Source organism: Eptesicus fuscus, chromosome 9 (genome assembly GCF_027574615.1).
Source record: "Eptesicus fuscus isolate TK198812 chromosome 9, DD_ASM_mEF_20220401, whole genome shotgun sequence".
In the NCBI taxonomy this organism is placed as follows: Eukaryota; Metazoa; Chordata; class Mammalia; order Chiroptera; family Vespertilionidae; genus Eptesicus; species Eptesicus fuscus.
The window spans coordinates 21,067,233-21,086,647 of NC_072481.1; the positions used below are offsets into that span (position 1 = coordinate 21,067,233).

Genomic DNA, 19,415 nt, shown 5'->3' on the forward strand with positions numbered 1-19,415 from the left:
AGTGGTGATGGTGGGAGCAGGTGTGGAAATCTAGTTGCAACTCTTGGCTCACAGTGTCACTTCCGAGGGCTTGAAAGAGAAAATACGTACTTTTTAGTACCTTCCAGTCCGGGTTGATTCACCTTGGCCTTTCCTGAGTTATTTCAGATTCTCTAACATGTGCTTTGAACTCTTCTTCCCTCTGTCTGGAACACCATCTCACCCCTGCTCTTCTCAACCTGTAGGTCTTTGTTTCAATGTCACCTGCTCAGCGAGGCCTTCACCTCTATCGACTGCCACTCTGAAGTGGGCTCCTTGTTTCTCTTCCTCTGAGTAGCTTGCTCTTCCCTAACTTCTCATGCTTCTCACTTCCAGTTTGTCTACTTCTTTATTGTTGGTCTCCCTCACTCACCTCTACACTCCCTCAGAGTAGGAACCGTGACCATTCTGCTCACTGGTGTATCCTCCATACCCAGCCCAGCGTGTGGCATGAAGTAGAAGCTCAATAAACATTTATCAAATGGATGAATGATCTCTACACCTGTTCATGGATGTCCTAGTCTGTCCCTGCCCAGGAAGAGGCCACCACACCTGCTGGAAGATAAGAATAAAGATTCCCACCCACCTATTCTGCTGATTTCTCTGGCCTGGAGATTGACAATAACCTCCCCAGGACTCCTTTGTAATAACTGTATCCAAATGAAAGGACTCTCCTCATTCCTTTTGTTTTCTTCTAGCAAAGGGTAAAATCTACCCAGGAGGCAGAATTCCGATGAGAAGTGCCTCAAAGCATGGTCTCAAAAAATACACAAATGACCTGACTGCATCCAGAATCATCTCCCAGGAGGCCTGTCTAGAAGTGGCTGACACCACAGCCACTTTCCAGGAGCAACTGAACAGAGATACCAAGAAACCACCCACCTCTACATTATGATTAGGTGGGCTGCCAACGCCAACTTCTCATTTAGAAATGTCTGTCGGTTTAGGAAGTGAACTCCCCAGAGGCAGGGACTTGGCTCTGTTTTCACAGTGTACGGCACAGAGTAGGTTCTCACTAACGATTTCCCGAGTGAACAAATGAATAAAAGTGCCTGATCTATCCTAGCTCCTTATGAAAAATCCTAATTCTATGATGCTTAACGTAAGCCTGGTCAATCTGATGGTCCTCTAGGACTCAGAATTTGGAGGCAGACTGGAAAGTGACTCAGAGTCAAGAGTGAGGCAGCCATACTTGTCTTAGGAAAATAGAGAAGAAACGAAAATTATTTTTCAGAGAGAGAATGGAGCAAATACTCAGAAAGGGGCAGGGAGGAGACTCATGGGTCCTGGAGACAGAGGAAGGTAATCCCAACCTCTGACCCTCCCACCCTGATTTCAGTTCCTTACACTTCCTATTCTGGGGCTCTCAGACTCCAAAAATACACCCCCTTTTGGAGTTCAGTTTGAGGAAGTTTTCATTATCTGTGCTATTAAAACCTAGAACCCTTTTTAGCTTAAATTAGTTTGGCCATTATTATTATTATTATTATTATTATTTTTATAATAGTCTTTTTTTTCTGTCTCACATTGGTTGAGGCCATAGGATCTGGCAGCACAGTAGACCCATTCTGGGATCTTGGGACAGGGAGAAGGAGACCACAGAATAAGGTAGGGGTGCTTGGATCCCAGCAAACAGGCTACCTGAGCAGAGACTAGAGACATAGCAGAGGGGTGACTAACATTAGGAGACGTGAAATCTGAAGACGGAGGCAGCTCCAGGTCTCACCGGGTACCTCCCACCCTAAACAGACACATTTATCTTAGTACCGGTACCACAGATCTTAATAAGGTGATGAAGGATGCATGGAAGGGCTGGGCCTCTGCTCTCCCCAGTAACTGGCCTCCTTCAGTCACTTGGCTGGCTTAGATGGCATCTAGGTAGGTCTTATTCTCTGGGCTGTGTTTTGGACTTGAGGACCCCTCCAGATATGATTTCAGCCCAACAGAGGAAAGTGGGAGGGGCTGCTTTGGGAAAGAGGACCTGGAGGTGTGGCTCTAGCCCATAGATTCCGTGGAGAAGATCTAGGGGAGGCGTGGCCACAGCCAGATAACCCTGAACAAGATGACTAGGGAGGAAGCCGAGGGAGTTTCTACCAGTAACTTACTATATCCAGGGATGGTGAAAAGGAGTCATCTTGTAAGGAGGCTGAAAGTGTGACTTTTGGGGTGAAATTTTAGAATCTCCATCAAGTAGAAGACTCAGGTGAGACAGGTCAGAAGTCACGCTGGTGGCTGATAAGGCTTGGTTGGGGTTAAAGGACATTAACGGAGTTGGCTCCAAGTGCCATGTGTGTGTGACTTTTTCTGGCTGTGTTCAGCTATTTGGGTATAGGTGTAACAAAGGGTGCATTTTGAAAGGTTTACACAATAGAAGGACCTCTGGCTAGGAAAACTGAAAGTACTGATGAGGTTGTGATTAGAGAGATGACTAAGAAGAAAAATGATGATGATGATGATGATATGGCAGTGGATGGTGGTGGGTGGAGCGATGGGGTCACAGGCTGTGTCTAAGTTGTCTAAGTCATGTCCTCTGAATTCCATCACCTGTGACAGTGTTTGCTGTGCTATCGGCATGTGGAGAAGGGCTTGAGTCCAGGAGGGTTAGCAAATGGCAGGTGTCTGCAGGAAGAGAGGCCCAGGCCAGCCCCATGAGGAAAGAAGACCACAAGCAAAACATCTCTAATCTGTGCGCCAAGCACCTTCTAGAACGGTATCTGACAAATTGCAGACAATCGATAGTTATGAGGACGTTGATGAATAGATGGGTGCACAGTGCTCAGGACAGAGCCAGCAGTTGGTAGACACTGTTGGCTATTACTATGATTGATGTTATTTGTGAGCTCATGTGAGATAGTCCCAGGAGTTGCCAAAAATATTTAATTAGAGAGCACTTTGAAAGGTTGCTGAAGTCCCACATTATGCAAGTGGGGGGACAGGAGCCAGAAACTTTTTTTATTTTTAACTGGTCACGTGAGTCCATTTGTGCACACGGACTGATGAGGCCTGGGTGCACTTGGGTTACAGTTACACTAACAAAATCAATCACCTCTATCTGTAGAGTCTTTAGTACATACTGGATATTGTGCTCAGACATATAATATGTAAGTATGCAATACCTTTTAATTTTTACCTTCTGAAACATAATTAGATAGATAGAGATAAGAGAGATGGATTCTAAGAGATAATAACTTGCCAAGCCCACAAATCAAGCAAGAAATGGAGTTGGAATTTGGCTAACGGTGTCTAGGATAATTAGGGAAGAAGAAAAGGTCACAATGAGAGAAGAAAGTGGAGTGCTTGAGAGCCTGGAACTAATCCTACTACTATGACCAACTATGACTGCTCCTATTTGAACATTATGGGATGCTTATATGTGGCAGGCACCGAACCAAGAGCTGTGATGCATGAACTCATTGATCTTTACATTTCTATGAGGTAAGAATTATCTACTATCATTTTATAGATGAGGAACTGGAGTTTTTAAGAGGTTAAATAAACTTGCTCAAGTCCACTCAGCTGCTAAGTGGCTGAGGCCTGGGCTCAGTCAATCTGACAGTCTAGACCAGGCAGGGACTTGGCCTGCTCTTGTAAGCAGATGTTATTGGAGCGCAGTTACGCTCATTCCTTGGTATTTTGTCTTCGGCTGCTTTAGTGCTACAAGGACAGAGCTCAGCGGCTGTGATGGAGATGATGTGGCTCACAACCTAAAATGCTTACTATGTGGTTCTTTAAGAAAAAATTTGCTGACCCCTGCTCTCGACCCTTATACTACTGAACTTGTCTTAATTAACCCAAAAGTGCAATGAGAATAAAAGAATGGGAAAACTGGAGGGATGACCAAATGTGCTCAGGAAGTATCAGAACGTGTCTAGCCTACGGCAAGGTGCCAGAGTGTCCCTGGGACAGAGGCCCAGGCACTGTGACCCCAGGGGTTTGATGAGCTGTCGTCCATATGCGCCCAGAAGTTATCCAGGCTGGTGGGAGGCTGTGGGGTGGAGAGGAGGATTGAGGTTTACATCAGAATCCTCAGCAAATGCGGGGGAGTGACCAGGAAGAGGTTAGTGGATATGTGTGGGCTGAGGTTGTGAGATTGAAGAGCCATGAAAGATCATCATAGAAAAAAATCGAGAGAAGGGGAGGAAGGATGTGAAAATAGAAATGAGTTGTAAAAAGAATCTGGCCTCCTTTCTCCCAGGCCTGGGGCAAATGGGTGCGAAAGGCTAAGCCACCCGGAGGGCCACGGGGGAGGCAGGTGTTCCGCAGGTGGCAGCGCTGCTGTGTGGTGATCAGCCCATTGCTCTACCCTAGGCTTTCCCTCGGGCAGGTCGGATGGGCCCTGCTCTCAGTCACCTCGGCCACCAGCGCCCTTACCTGTGTAGTCGATGACGAAGCCAACATTGCTCACTGATGCATCGCTGCGGAAGGCGAGGAAGAGGCTGTTGCTGCTGCTCTCAATGCGGCTGGGGAGCTGGGAGCCGTAGAAGCTGCCTATGAGAGGGCTCAGAGAGTCCCGCCCGTCGTAGACGTGGAGGAAGTCATAGCCAGGCTCCAGGTTAAAGCTGGGGAACAAAAACACCCCACCCCACCCCGCCAGGGTTAAATAGGGCTCGTATTGGGCACAACCAAAGTTGGTTTAACATCTAAAATGCCATTACTTGTGACATATCATAGACTAAAAGACACAAACTACATGCTCATCTCAATGCAACTGTCCCTTGGTAACTGTGGGGGATTGGTTCCAGGCCTCCCAGACAGCACGCCCTCCACCCACGGGCATCCAACCCTGAGACTTCCTGGCGGGGCGGGCAGGGTGGGGGGTGGGTGGCTGAGGCCCCAGCCACCTCCCAGTGAGTGGAGAAGATGGAAAAAGCAGGCGTGGGCAGAGGAGGCAGATGCCAGAGTCAGCATTCAGAAAGCTGGAGCTGAAACGGAACATCCTCTTTTTAAAAAACATTTAATTGAAATGTATTTGACATATACTGCTGTGTAAGTTTAAGGCATACAACAAGTTGCCTAGATACATTTATATATGCAATATGATTGCCATTGTAGTAATAATCAGCACCTCTATCACCTCACATAATTATCATTTCTTTTTAGTGGCTGGACTAATTGAGAATGAGTCTCTTAACGAGTTTGGTGATTATAATACAATATTGTCTATATTCACTATATTATGCGCAGAAGGGAAAATGAGTTACCAACTCTACACACCCAGGGGTTAGCCGGAGCGGGTCCAGAACCCAGGTCTCCTCCCTGCTTCTGTGCTACGCTGCACCTTCTTTTTCAAGAGGGAAAGAGCCGGCCCGGGAGCCATTCCCAGGCAGGAAGGGCTGTGTCCAGCAGGACCCTAGCTTCATTCCTGTGTCCCTGAGCCAGCTCTCGCTCTCCTGAGGACTTGCTACCACCCCACTCCTGGCACCCACAGCTGTGCCTCTTTCTTAGAAATCCTGACTATAGTGTGAGGAAAAAAATCTTTTTTAAAAACTGACTCAGTTTAGTAAATGGAATATTAGTGTTTTTGAATGTAATCTATCCCACTGGGATGGAGAGAGTGAAAATGATGGAAAACACCAGGGACTGGCAAGACTGTGGAGCCACTGGGATCAACCACTTTGGAAAGTGTTTCACGATATCTACTAGATCTGAATATATGCCTGATGATTCTGTGATTCCACTCTTAGGTATATCTCCAGCAAAGGCAACTGGAACTAATCGAGCATGCAAAGGTGACAACAACAGAATAAAAGGAAGAGAGTGTGAAGAGAACAGATTTCTGATGCAAACTCAGCCATAGCCCAGCCACAGGCTGGGATACTCAGATACTCCATTCGGCTGGACTGAGAATGCCATGCAGTCCTACCCTTTGGTTGAGACGTGTGGTGGAGGGCGGGGCCATGGCAACTCTCAGTCAGAGGGGTAGGGCCGGCAGAGACAGGGGATGAGGGGTAGAGCCAGACATGTATGACTTCCTTCCTACATGGCACCCTCTCACACTGGGTCAGCTGCAGGGTCACTCCACCACTGCTGGGTGGGATGGTCTTCCTGCACCATCATTCAGCTGCCATCCACCTGCTCTTCTTAAAGTCACCAGGGGAGGGACCTGGTCAGTCTTGGTCACAGACTATGGCTCCACCACTTCCTAACTACCTTCTTCTGTCCCTGCCTTCCTTCAATCATCTGATTTTATCTGAGTACCCTCCTATATCAGGCACTGTACAAGGTGCCCGGGACATGGGATATGTCAGACACCACCCATTCTTCCAGACGGGGCTGGGGCTGAAGGAAGTGATGGATGTGAAGATGATACAGCAAAGTCTGAAGTCTGTACAGGTGTATGGGGTCACAACACCAAGTTCCTCGGGAGGAGAAGATGAAGCTTTTGTGAAGGCCAAGCTGGCGTTGAGCCCAGGGAGATGAAAAGACCCTCAGCGGTTGGAAAGGACGCCGCTGTGAAGGGAGAAGCAGAGCCTTGGAGAGTGCTCGTACTTCAGTCTGGCGGGAGCCCAGGGATCGGGATGGGTGGGGTTCTACTGCGGTGGGGGCACTGAATAGAGAGGCAGGCAGCAAACAGATTGCTTAGAATGAAATTCAAAAGTTTGGACTTTAATTTATAGGGAAGAAGGAGATGTGTAGGGTTTTAAAATAAAGGATCTATTTGTTGTTTCTTTTTTAAAAAGTTCAATGTCATTCATACATCATGAAATGATCATCTCTTAAGTGCACGGCTCTACCAGCTTTGACACATGCCTATCAAGTTTTGCCGATCCTAAAACTTTATATAAGTGGAATCATTCATTATGTACTTTCGTGTGTGTGTGTGTGTGTGTCTCCTTTTGCTCAGTGTGCTCCTTCTGAGATGCACTCACACTGCATGCACCAGTAGTTCACTCCTGATTGCTAAGGAGTATTACCATACGTTAAAATGGAAAACAGGGTGGTTACTGTAGCATTTTCATAGACAAGACCACTCCGCGGCTAAAGAAGAGACTGGCATGGGAGGCAAGATGGGGGCAGAGGAACCCCTTAGGATACCAGGGTCGTAATTCAGATGGGAAATAACAAGGCTTCAACCAGGGCAGCAGCTGGGAGGATGCACCAGAGGGGCAACAGGAGGCGTGCTAAGGCAGCAGCGGCTCCACACCTTGGTCACTCACAAAAGCAGCAGTGAAGGGGGATGAGGGTGCCAGGCCCCCGCGTTCAGAACGGAGCTTGTCTGGGAGGAGCGATATGCTTGTGAGTTGCAGCCTAGGCTCCTGCAGCACCAGAGACAGCCAGCAGCTGGATACATGAGCTGCAGCTCAGCAGGATGTCCGGGCGGGTGGCAGAGGGGAGTTGGCAGTTTCCGAGAGGAAAGCCCTGGGAGGGGATGAGCTTGTCCAGCAAGGAGGTGTGGGTGAGAAGAGAAACGGCTTGAGACGTGGCCTGGCCAAGGAAGAGGGCCATGAGGGGGGAGCGGTGCCCTCACAGAAGAAGTTTGAGAACCGGGAGGAAGGGGGAACTGCATAAAACCCAAGGGGAGAAGCAGAGTAGGGACTGAGGGAGCGATCAAGAGGTGCCGGGGATAAAACAGGGACAGTTCCACTTTGTTTAGCAACCAGTTCGCTGGTGTCTTATCAGAGGAGTTGCCAGCAGGCCCGTGGGCAGAGACTAGCTCTCAGCGGTTCTCTGTGAAAGGAGGGGTGGAAGGAGAGAAAAGCAGAGACAATTCTTTAGAAGAGCTTGCCTCTAAAAGGAATAAAGGAGATCATGGGGGAGCTTCATAGGGGTGCATCGGAGAAAAACCTGAGCCTGTTCCTAAGCTGGGGAGCGAGCTGGAATGAGCTGGGTGAGAGCAGGGGAGGAAATGCTGGAGGACAGAAGATAAGAATCCAGCAAGGCCCTACTTTCTGAATCTCAACAGCTTTGGAGCTAAAAGAAAAGAAAAGAAAAGAAAATAATAACAAGAAGAAAGAAGTAAGAATATATGTGAAGCCACTGAGCGCCGTTCTGGGCCCATAGGAGACTTTCCGTAAATCCTCGGGTCTCTTGTCTTGGTGCTCCTGCACCTCCCCGGGCCAAGCACTCACAGCAGACCTGTGCATACTCACCCAGACACCCAGGTCTGAACCCCCTAGCTGCTCTGAACCCTTCGTCTCCCTCCCAGGGAAAGGTACATACATGTTAAATACCAGGGCGATGACGTAGTCTGGTGAGACGGTCACCTTCCAGTCGCACTCCTTGCCCGGCGGGTAGGGCTCTGGGTAATTTGGAGACAGGATGACTCCCGAGGGTCCCGTCAAGTCTCCCCCGCAGGGAGCTGAGGAGAGAAGACAAGGGTAAGACGCTCCCTTCACCGGGTCCAATTTAATGGGTATTTGTAGGCACAGAAGAGGAAGATTGAGTCTGATACACTGGAGTTGACACCTGGCCCTGGAGGCCAAGGGTGGAATGTAATGGGTCTGAGGTTTCCCCTTGAAGGGATGGAACGTTTTGGAACTAGAGGCGGTGGTGGCGCAACACTGCAAATGCACTAAATGCCACTGAGCCATTCATTTCTCATTGGCTAATGTCACTTGAAGGAATGACTAAAAACAAAACCTGAGACTCTGCCAGCTCCTGGCTGTGTGACGTTAGAGAACTGACCTAACCTCTCTGGACCTCAGTGACTTTCTATTGCTTAGAGACAATACCTCCTTCCTGGGGTGGCTGCAAAGATTGTGATGTCGGAAAGCACCTGGCATACCATAAGCAGTCAATACCTGGAGCCATCATGCATCTATCAGACCTGGGAAACACCTGCTCTCCGCCCACTGCCTCACATTCACTTTCCAGGCGAGGCAGGCACTGTGCCTATTTACCGAGTCCTGGTGCAGTCGGTCAGGAGTGCCAGACATTACCATGTTCACCTGCCAAGCGCACCAGCCTCCTACACTGCCAGTGCTCTTGGCACCTGCTTGGGGCTGCAGATCCCGTCCAATTTCCCAAAAGACCTTCTCCAAGGGAGCATGTACGCCTCAGTCGTATGGAGAGACTACAAATCCCCATGAGTCCACTGGGGTTTCCCTCCCGAGATGACAGGCCTTCCCAGCTGGCAGGAGAGGGAAGGTGGCTAGCGATACAGCAGGCTGCTTACCCAGAGTCCCCTGGGCCCTTCCCAGATCCTGAGCCAGGCTCTGCACTAGTTGGCCCGGCTGTTGCCCTGCAGCATGAGGGTTTGGTCAAGTGGAGGCTGAGAAGTGGATGGGGTCATTAACAGGAAAAGATGGCCAAGACTATGACTGTGGCTTACGACGCACCATCGGAGATTGGCAGCAAAGCAGTCAAACAGTGAGCCCACAGGAGCACGGAGAGCCGTGCAAGAGGAAGCCAGAAAATCCAAGACTGGACATGGGGTGGGAGCCAAGCCTGTATCCAAGGCTGAACTGAACAGCAGCCGCTGGCCCGTCGCAGAGATGAGCAATATTTATTGCCTCCGGTGCAGCTTTTCCTCAGAGCAGTGCTTAAAGGGCTGGAGCAACCCTCCACAGGGTCTCTTTAAAAATGGTAGGTCTTCAAGCCAGGCCATAAAAGTCCTAACACGGTTGAACAGCAAACCTGAGTGGTCATGAGTAGTGTGTTTTTTTCCATGGAAAATATATCTCAAACACCAACTTGAGTACCAGAAACACTCAAGTGGGCACCTATTAAATGTCAGGCATGAGCTATAGCATTTTAGCTGCCTTATCTCATTTATGTCCCATAGAAACTCAGTGAGCTATGGACTATCCTTCCTGAGTTAGAAAGGAGGAACTGAGGCTCAGAGAGCTTGTCACTCGCCCAGAGTCACTCTGAGACTCATATCCACGCATGTCTGGCTCCAGAGTCCATCAACAGGCTCTACCACCTCAGAACTGCTGATGGCGGTGGGAGAAGGGAGGGGCGTCCCTCCCCATGAGCCTGCAGGGCACAGGGCCCGGGCACAAGAGCTTCTGTGAGTGAGGATGCTTCCTCGAGTCAGGTCTGCCTTGTGTCTCCCGCGCTTCCCCTCCACTGAGGCTTCTCTAGAGAAGATGGTTGATGAATGGGACAGACCCGAGTAAAACTGCATTTAGCAAGGCAAGACCACACTGTCCAGTCCACAGAGAGTGGCCCTACCCAGAAGCACAGCGTGACGCAGCCAGTGAGAGGGGAACACCCTTGTCCTGCCAGCTGCCCAGCTCCGAGGGATCTTCCCAAGGGGGCACAAGAATGCCTCTATTCGGGCAAGGGCTATTAGGCCCGGCCTTCCTTTGCAGCTCAGGGGTGGCTTTAAGTTTGCCACAGGTGGGGTGAATCTAGGCATTTCTGAAACCGCCTGTTTTCCTTCGGCTAACCCCTAAATTGGGCAGATCATTCCCGAGTGCTGAGAAGTCGGCAGGCTGTACTGAGGTATGAGCGTTGTGACAAAGGCCATCCATTTTGAAGTGACACAGTCCCAGGTTCAATTTCTGACTATGCCCCTTACTGTGAGTTTGGGCACGTTATCATACTTCTCTGAACCCCCATTTCCTGGTCTATAAAACAAACTGAAAAGAATGATGATGGTAATGGCTTCTACTGTATACTGTGGTTACTGTGAGCTTTACAGCACTGTCTTATTTAATCCTCAAAACAACCCTGTGAGGCAGGTACTTTTACTCTCCCCACTTCAGGAGCGGAAAACGAGGCACAGGGAGATGAAGTGATTTATCCAAGGCTACACAGCTTGTTGTGGTGAAGACGGACTGGAACCTGGCTCGCTGGAACCCAGAGCCTGAGTCTACATGGTGATTCTGTTTGCGATCACGTGGCCACAATGTCCATCCCAGCGCCTACCACGGGGATGACTCTCAACAAACACCTGTTTTCTTCCTTGGCTTCCTCCCTGTAATGAAGGGATGCCAAGGCCAGCCAGGCCAATCCTGGCAGACGGCCAAGGGAGCTGGAGATTAGGGGCTTGTCACTGGGATGGCCGGGCTGTTTGAGAGAGAGGCAAAGACTTCCACTTTGTTGCCTAAGGAGCATTCCCCAGGCCATAGAGCACAAGGAATGGGTAACGAGAGCTGAGTTACCCGCTTTGCCCTGCTCGCTGCCCATTTACTGCCATCAGCTTGATGCAGGGTAGCCCTTCTTCTCCACCTGGGATGGTCTTGTCTCAGGACCTGCTTTTCTGCAAGATAAGCCTACGGAATCCCTGCCATGAGGGATGCTGAATCAGAGGGGCCTTGGAAGTCATGTGATTCCCTCCACGGCCTTACCAGACAGAATGCCCTGGACCAGATGGAACTCTGGTTCAGGGAGGGAAGTGAGTCCGAAAGCTCGAAAGAAGAAAACTGGGAAAGGAGGAAGAGCAGAGGAAGGGAGAGAAATTAGTATTTCCTAAGATTCGGGTTAGTTGTGAGTTCACCCCACAATGCTAGGAGGAAGTCTATTTTCTTTCACTTTACAGATGAGGAAACTGAGGCTCAGAGTCAAAGTAACCTTTCCATGGCCACTGAACTAGTAAATGGCAGAGCAAGGAAATAACATGAATCTGTCTCCTTCCCTATCCCACACGCTTTGCGACAGTCACGACATGTAGTTGAGAACTGAGCTGGTCTGGAACCCGGATCTCGCCCTCCTGTCCACAGCACACGCACATGCTCCGTCACCTACTCAGAGGACAATCCATTGAGGGAGAGGATTCAGGGTCTGTCTTCAATGCCAGGCCTCAGAGCATGGCCCGCAAAGCCAGGCCTCAGATGCAGGGATTGAGCCGTGTGGAGAGAGGCAGGGCCCTGCCGGGTGGGCACTGCAGGGCACACGTCTCCGAAGTCCCCGGAGCCCGTCTCCAGCAGGGGAGTCGGTGTGCGCTGTGCGGCGGGAAACCACAAGGCTCTGTATTCAGAGGGATCGGGGTTTCAGGGGTGGCTCTGCCACGTCCTGGCTCTGTGATTTGGGACAAGATATCCAAATGTGTCCAAGTTTCAGTTTGCTCAACTGTAAAATGCGGGAATGGCACTCATTATGGAGAGCTGCCGGGAAAGCTAAACGAGGTTGTGGAAATAAACGTCCAGCATGGGGCTGGCACACAGTAGGGCTCAGTGGCTTCTGGTTCCCCTCTAGCACCCAGTGCTGACACGGAAACATGTTCAGTACCGTGCCTGAGTAAAAGAGCCGAGCGGAAGTGAACACCGGAATGTTTGTCTCTCTCCTTTCCTGTTCCCCTCTCCCTCCAAGCTCCCTCCTCCTCCTAGTCTCCAGTTGCTATGCTAGGGAGCAGGATTATTCCAGCCCAACCCCTATAAGCTGCATGACCTTGGACATGTCTCAGAGCCTCCAATTTGTCCTCCATCAAATGGGGAGATTTTAAGACTAAGGGCAGATCCGGAGAACCGACACCCAGGTGACCAACAGTGACCTTGGGAGGAGGAGGAGCAGGGTTCCTTCCCTCACACCCGAGCTGGGGGTGACCTTCTAGAGCTTTGGGTAACGGAAGAGTCATTTCAGAACCTGCTGACCTACTACCCGACATGGCCATTGTCCCCTTCCAACCTATACATCCTGGGCCAGGAGAAAAGGGACAGACACACCTGGCTTAGGAACCTTTGGGACCATTTTGGAGAGTGAAGAATGTGGGGTGTGTGTGTGTGTGTGTGTGTGTGTGTGTGTTCTGCAGCTTTGGGCTGCTCTGAGTCTCCTGGCCAGACTCAAGGTGCAGCTGCCACGTATGTGGACAGGGGGTCTGGAGCCCCCACGTGCTGGGGCCCGGGGGCAGGGCTCGCGCTATGCTGCTCTGTACCGATGCATGTTGGCGGGCTGGGCTGCCAGAAGAATCTGTTCTCGATCTTCACGCAGCTGATCTCTGCGCTGCCCTGCAGGGCGTAGCCGGGGTCACACTGGAACACCGTGGAGTCGCCAGCTTCCCAACTGTCACCACTCCGGCTCCCGTTCTGTGGGACCCCAGGGTCATTGCAGGACGTGGCTGTGGACACTGGGACAAGAAAACAGAAGAGGAGGTGGGTTGCCTAGGTGTCAGCCACATGAGGCTCCCAGTGCACCCCCCTCACTGACATCACCACGTCCGTCAGCTGGGCCCCTGCGTGATCTTCGACACCTCCCAATAGTGCTACCATCTCCGATCTCACCCCCATTACTTCCACTCCCACTGCCACTGCCACCCATTCTCCCAACTTCTTCACCATCCCTGTCATCCTGTCCTGAGAAACTGAGTTGAGCTTGATGGCGCTGCTATGATTGTAGAACTGAGTTCAGCTTGATTTACCGATACAAGCTGTTACAGAGCTAAGCTTTGCAATCTTGTCTAATGTAGGTAACATGATCTGTAAAAGGGAGTGACAAGATAATTAAGTATAAACTCCAGATTCAATCAGCAGGGGCTGCAAAGGAGTCTGGGGGTCGGCCGCCCGGGCGCTGAGCAGTGGCTGTGAAGATGCAGGGAATTACTCAGGCGGGTGAAACCCATAGTCTCTCTTGCGTGGCAAACAACCAAAGACTCATCAGTCTGGAACTAAAAACAAACCCACTGTTTGTAAGAAAGCAGAGGTCAAAACAAGCATAAGTAACTGAGATGTACTAAAAATTCAAAAAACTCAGGGATTTGGGAGCTGCGTGCAGTCTTACTACCTAAGCTAGTGTGATGCAAAGCAGATGTTTTAAGTGAATACCTGGTGAACGACGGAAGGGAGGAATAAGTGAATTAACGAATGAGTGAGTGAATGAATGAAGCCTGAGGAAGTGCACCAAAGGAAATGGTGTACACGAAAGTCCAGAGGAAGGATTCTGAGGCAGCTGCAACAAGCCAGCTGCTGCCACGGTTCCCACGATGGCATCGTTCACAGACGGGTCAGCAGGACCCGGGGACAAGAGGTTTTGGAGGCCACAGGATCAATAACATTCATTTATTTGGAGGGTCAGTTTTTCTTTAAAATTTTGGGGAAAATAACTTTTATACTAAAACAAGTGAGTTTATTATGGAGTAGGATGTAAAATTCATACTCGTTTTTAAGCAAAACCATGAAGCCGCAAAGAGATTTTTGCTTCCTACACCCTCCGGATCTTCTGAAAATAGGCATCCACTCCCTTCTGCTGTTCAGAGACTTCAGTGGAAAAGTCCAAGAAGCGCCAGCCCGGGGCAACCGTACACACGCATATCACTAAGTATAAGACCCAGGCTTGTGCGGAGAGTCCGGAGTTACAGTATTCTAACACCTGACACCTAACAACGCCTAAGACAGTATACAGCAAACGAGGCCTGCATCTCAATCTGGCTCTGTGCCCGTTCTTGTCAATGAAGTTTAATTGGAACACAGGCATGCTCATTTGCTGACATATTGTCTATGTGCTAGAATGGCAGTGGCATTGTTATGTCATATGGCCCACAGAGCCTGGTATATGTTACCCTATCTGAAGCCCTCCCCTGTTCAGATCACATTTTAAAACCTATTCTTCGCTTGTGTTCCGTTTTAATTATTAGCAGCACTGGTGATCTTCTATCACTGTGCTCCAGCCATAGCTGTAAAATCTTCTTCCAACACAGCAGGCACAGTCCCCTTCCTTAGTTGCCCCAGGGCCTTTGCACAGGCTGGTCCTTCTGCCAGGAATGATCTTGCCACAGATCCTATGCCAGCTCCATCCTGTCATCCAGTTTTCAGCACCAATATCCCCTCTTCAGACAGGTCTCTTTGATTCTCTTCTTCTGGGCTCATTCTTTACTCCTGCTTCCATCTCTTTTATCACATTATCCCATTTTGTTCCTTTCATAGCACAACCTGTAATAACCTGGCTAATTTATTTGTTTGCCTCTTAATTGTATACACGTGTGCATCTATCTCTATGGGAACAGAGACCTTGGCTGTTTTGCTTCCAACTGTTTCCCCAGGGCCTAGAACAGTACCCAGCACACAGCAGTGCTCAGTAAAAACAGACTTGGCTTTCATCTCTGGCTTTCCAGGGCACTGTGCACATGTTAATGATTCCTTGGGGGAAAATAGCTCACTGTTCTGAGCATACTCAGAAAGATTATTTATATGGGAGGCAACAGAGTGCCATGATTAAGAGCCTGGATTTGGGAATCAGACACAGGGGTATTGACCTTGCATGAGAAACTTCTCAGGGCCTCAGAGCCCACATCTGCAACATGGATTAATAAGACCTGAAGGTTTGTGTGAACATGGGAAGGAGAATGTAGTGGAGAGCCTAAAGTGGCGCCTGCTCAATAGATGGCAGTGATTATGCTCCCTCTCCACCTTTTGTTGTTCTCGCGTTCCCTCTTTAATGCTCCTGAATTGGAGCTGCTTGGCACAGCCTCTGGGAAAGGCTGGGCCCACGTGGTACAGATAGGATGTTGGGTGTTACACAGTCATGTTTACTTAATAAAGCCGAGCGGGCACTAATCGTCCCTGGCATTTCTGTAAATCCCATGTCAAACACATACTATAAAGTTAACATGGGCTGAGCCACTCTCTCTTCCCGAGAGTAGTCCTGATATTTGCTAACTAATGACAGCAACAGGGGAGGTAACCTTTCCCGAACCTCGGTTACACCCAGACCACTGGCCATCCTGGAGTCCAGGCTGGCTAGCTTTGCCCACTCCCCTCTCTGCGGACCTAAGCAACGCCCAGGGTGGCTTGCCCAACCAAGGAAGCCCTCGTGTGTGAGAAAATCCTCCATGTATTAGTCCATGTCTCCGTGTGCCAACTGTGCAGGCGGCAGTGAGTGAGCACCTGCTGCATGCGCACCCCATGGAGGAGTTGATGGTGTGAGGTGGTCCCCAGCCCCGCAGAGCTCTCTGTGGGGTGGCAAGCAGGTGGCCAGCTCCCATGTAAAGCAGAGTGTCTGGAACTGACAGTGTGCTGAAGAGACAGAAGTAAAGTGCTGAAGGTGCCATTGTCTACAGCGATGTGTTCTGAACGGGGAGATTAGAAAGAAGTGGCCTCTGAGATGAACCTTGAAGGAGGAAAGTATGTCGAGGAGAAAGCACTGGCGCTGCTGGGTGAAGGCACGGCTCACGAGACGCCCAGGGACTCTGTCCCACGTGGCGCCGCTGAGGACGCAGTGGAAGTCAGATAATGCAGATCCGTGGGGGAATTCATTGGTACAATTATGGGCTTTTTTTTTTTTTTAAGCCATACTCATTGGTGTGGGCAGAGCCAGAGAAAATACATGTCTCGTTTAATTATTCATACGACTCCTTTCCCCAGAGTGTACTGAGCCGTCTCTTTAGCATTCTACCCTCTTCACTGCTGGGAGACCCTTCGATTGCTTCTTCCAGCAATTTCCAAAGTTTGTATCACGAAATGCTAATCACTTGAGATGGCTTAGAAAAAAGTCATCCACGGCCAGATATGCCTGGCAATTGTGGCCTGCGGGCACCTCCTGAATTTATTTGCATTAGCACACCGAGAGTCCTGAGAGGTCCCAAAATACAGATAACCTCTTTAGATCTGCCTCAACCTACGGACCTTCCCAGCATCACTTGATCCTGCATTTTTTAAAATATATTTTTTAAAAATACATTTTTTATTGATTTCAAATATGGAAAGAGGGATAGAGACATCACTGATGAGAGAAAACTCACTGATCAGCTGCCTCCTGTTGGACCCCTACTGGGGATCAAGCCCCCAACCTGGGCATGTGCCCTGACCTGGAATCAATCCATGACCTCCTGGTTCATAGGTCGACACTCAACCACTGAGCCACACTGGCCGGGTGTGCAAACTTCTTTTTCCTGCAATACCAATAAATAATCCCTGGAACGCCAGGGGACAGATGCTGGGAAATGCTTATCTAAAGTGACTCCCTTGTTGTCTCGTGCTGGAACCCTAATCTCACACGAGTTCAGTGCTACTCAGTGGCCCCCAGGGACTCTCTCCATGGGGGAATGGGTGCCAAGATCAAGGAAGAAGATCCCAATGAACCTTGCAAGGAGCTATTCCTCACTGGGCTGGAAGCCTGCATTAGTGCTAAATGGGCAAATTAAAAAGTACAAAGGAACTCAATGCTGGAGACTCTCATTTGCCCCACACCCTCATCTCTATGGAGGAGATGGATCAGAAGGGCGCTAGGTGTAGGGTCTATAACTCCATTATAGCCCTACTGGTGCCAGGGATATACCCAACCAGCCTTAGCTGACACCCCAACTGCTGAGAGTGTGGAGGCAAAGCCACGGCACAGGTGCCACGCAGACTTGCTCCGGAATCACCATGGAAACCCCTCACACAGACAGACAGAGGAGTGAGGAGACGGTAATGAAGACAGCTGCTGTATAATAAACGCAAGCACCGACCGAGGCAGAGTCACTTGTGCAGGGAGATGAGTGACGGGAGAGGCACTTCAGAGGAGATGAGATGATGCATCACAGGCAGAGGCAGGGCCAATCATAGACATTATCTAATATTGGGACTTGACGTCTGAGCACTGCCCATCTTCCGCAGCTCTTTGTCATGCTCCTCCATAATTGGCTCCGGCAGTACATAATTAATTGAATTTAGATTGCTCACATTTGGCTTCCAGACTTTTACTAGACTAAGAACCGGAATGTGCGCCACGTCAGATCGGCTCTTCCATAACCGCACCCCAAACCACTCTCCACCTCCCTCCCCGGCTCCCGTGTTTCAGCCCCAGGGACGAGCCTCGCGTCTGAACCGGTTACCCTGCCTCTGTGCTGTGCATGTGCTCTTTACACCCAGGGTAACTTTCCTCTCCTTTTCATCGAATTGGGGCCTCACAGGCTCCAAAATCCGGGTCAGTGGCAAGACCAGCTCCATGTCATGGCCGACTGTTCGCTGTTGGCAACACTGTCTTTTCTCCTGTAACTGCTACTCATCTTCAGGTCTGAGCTCGGACATTATCTTTCCTGGATGCCCCAAGGTGAGCATCGTAGTTTATATTTCTCCTCCATATGCTTATCAATTTGTACATAAGTGTCTACTAACCTGCCTGTGCCCCCCACTCCCCGCACTGAGTAAGTGCAGCGTGGCTATCTGAACAGGCACACAGCAGATGCTCAATAAGTATCTTTACATGGGTGGAGAGCTGGAGGGCAGGAGGGGCTCGAGGCAGTAGGACGGATGGAGAGGGGCCGGGGGAAGGCTAGCACAGACCTGAGAACTGCACGGCGAAGCCCTGCTTGCTGGTGAAGAAGTCGGTGCTGAACTGCAGCACCACCGAGCTGAAGGTGCTGTGCAGGTCCTTGGGCAGCGCCGAGCCGCTGAGCTCCTTCAGCAGGACCCCGCTCTCCACGGGCCCGTCCCAGATGCGCAGCACATCGTGGACCTCCTCCGTGTCGAACACCAGGAAGTGGAGCCTGAACGGGAGAAGAGGCAGCGGTCAGGCGGGGCCCAGCCGCTTCTGTCCGGGGCATCGGGTAGGGAAGGTCAGAAACCTAAAAGGCTCGTGGGAAGGGAGAGGAGGCAGCGTCTGGCAGCATCCTCAGAATTCCCACCCAGTTTGCTCCTCCCACTGCTGTCATTAGTGATGGGGACAAGGGTGAGGGGTGTAGATTTTGAGCGTTTTTTTATTGTTAATCCTCACCAGAGCATATTTTTCCCATTGATTTTCAAAGAGAGAGGAAGGGAGGAGGGAGGGAGAGAGAAAGATTCACGTGGGAGACACATTGACTGGTTGCTTCCTGTACATGGGCCACAGGGGCTGGGGATGAACCTGCAACCGAGGTACGTGCCCGTGACCGGGAATCAAACCCACGGCTCTTCGGTGCATGGGCTGATGCTGTAACCACTGAACACACTGGTGAGGGGAGGGTCAGCATCTTGTTTGTTATCATGAGCCTCATGTTGCCATTGTCAACCCCCAGCCTCCTCGGTTCTACACAACAGCTCCCAGAGCCACCCCTGAGTCTACACCCATGTCATTCTAGGTTGTGCGGGGGATGCTGAGAAGGCAAGATAAACGATATAGGTAAAAACAGACAATCAAATGCCAGCAAGTTATTCTGTGCAATTGACAAACCGATTCTAAAGTTTAAATGGAGAGGCGAAAGACCTGGGACTGCCACACGATACTCTTCAGAAAGAAGTTGGAGGACTGACGCGGCTGATGTGAAGACTTACTATGAAGCTATAGCAATCAAGACAGTGTGGTATTGGTGAAACAACAGACAGACAGATCAATGGAACAGAACAGAGAGCCCAGGAGTAGACCCACACAAATATAGTCAATTGATCTTTGACGAAGGAGCAAAGGCAATACAATGGAGCAAAGGTAATTTCTTCAACAAATGCTTCTGGAACAACTGGACATCCACATGCAAAAAAAAAATGAATCTAGACACAGACCTTCTACCCTTTACAAAAATCAATTAAAACGGATCACAGATCTAAATGAAAGCATAAAACGAAAACTCCCGGAAGATAACATAGGGGAAAGCCTAGATGACCTCGGGTATGGTGTGACTTATT

General features: G+C 50.0%; 1 protein-coding gene across 1 annotated transcript in view; it reads right to left on the bottom strand.

Annotated features, from left to right (window-relative positions):
• The window catches only part of CSMD2 (CUB and Sushi multiple domains 2), a 545,662-nt gene that overhangs the window by 100,074 nt on the left and 426,173 nt on the right, over positions 1-19,415 (bottom strand). The window contains exons 26-29 of the mRNA XM_008156972.3: positions 18,102-18,304; positions 12,779-12,970; positions 8,179-8,317; positions 4,390-4,577 (exon numbers count right to left, since the gene is read on the bottom strand). Coding sequence (XP_008155194.2) covers positions 4,390-4,577; positions 8,179-8,317; positions 12,779-12,970; positions 18,102-18,304 — 722 coding nt within the window. The remainder of the gene's footprint in view (positions 1-4,389; positions 4,578-8,178; positions 8,318-12,778; positions 12,971-18,101; positions 18,305-19,415) is intronic.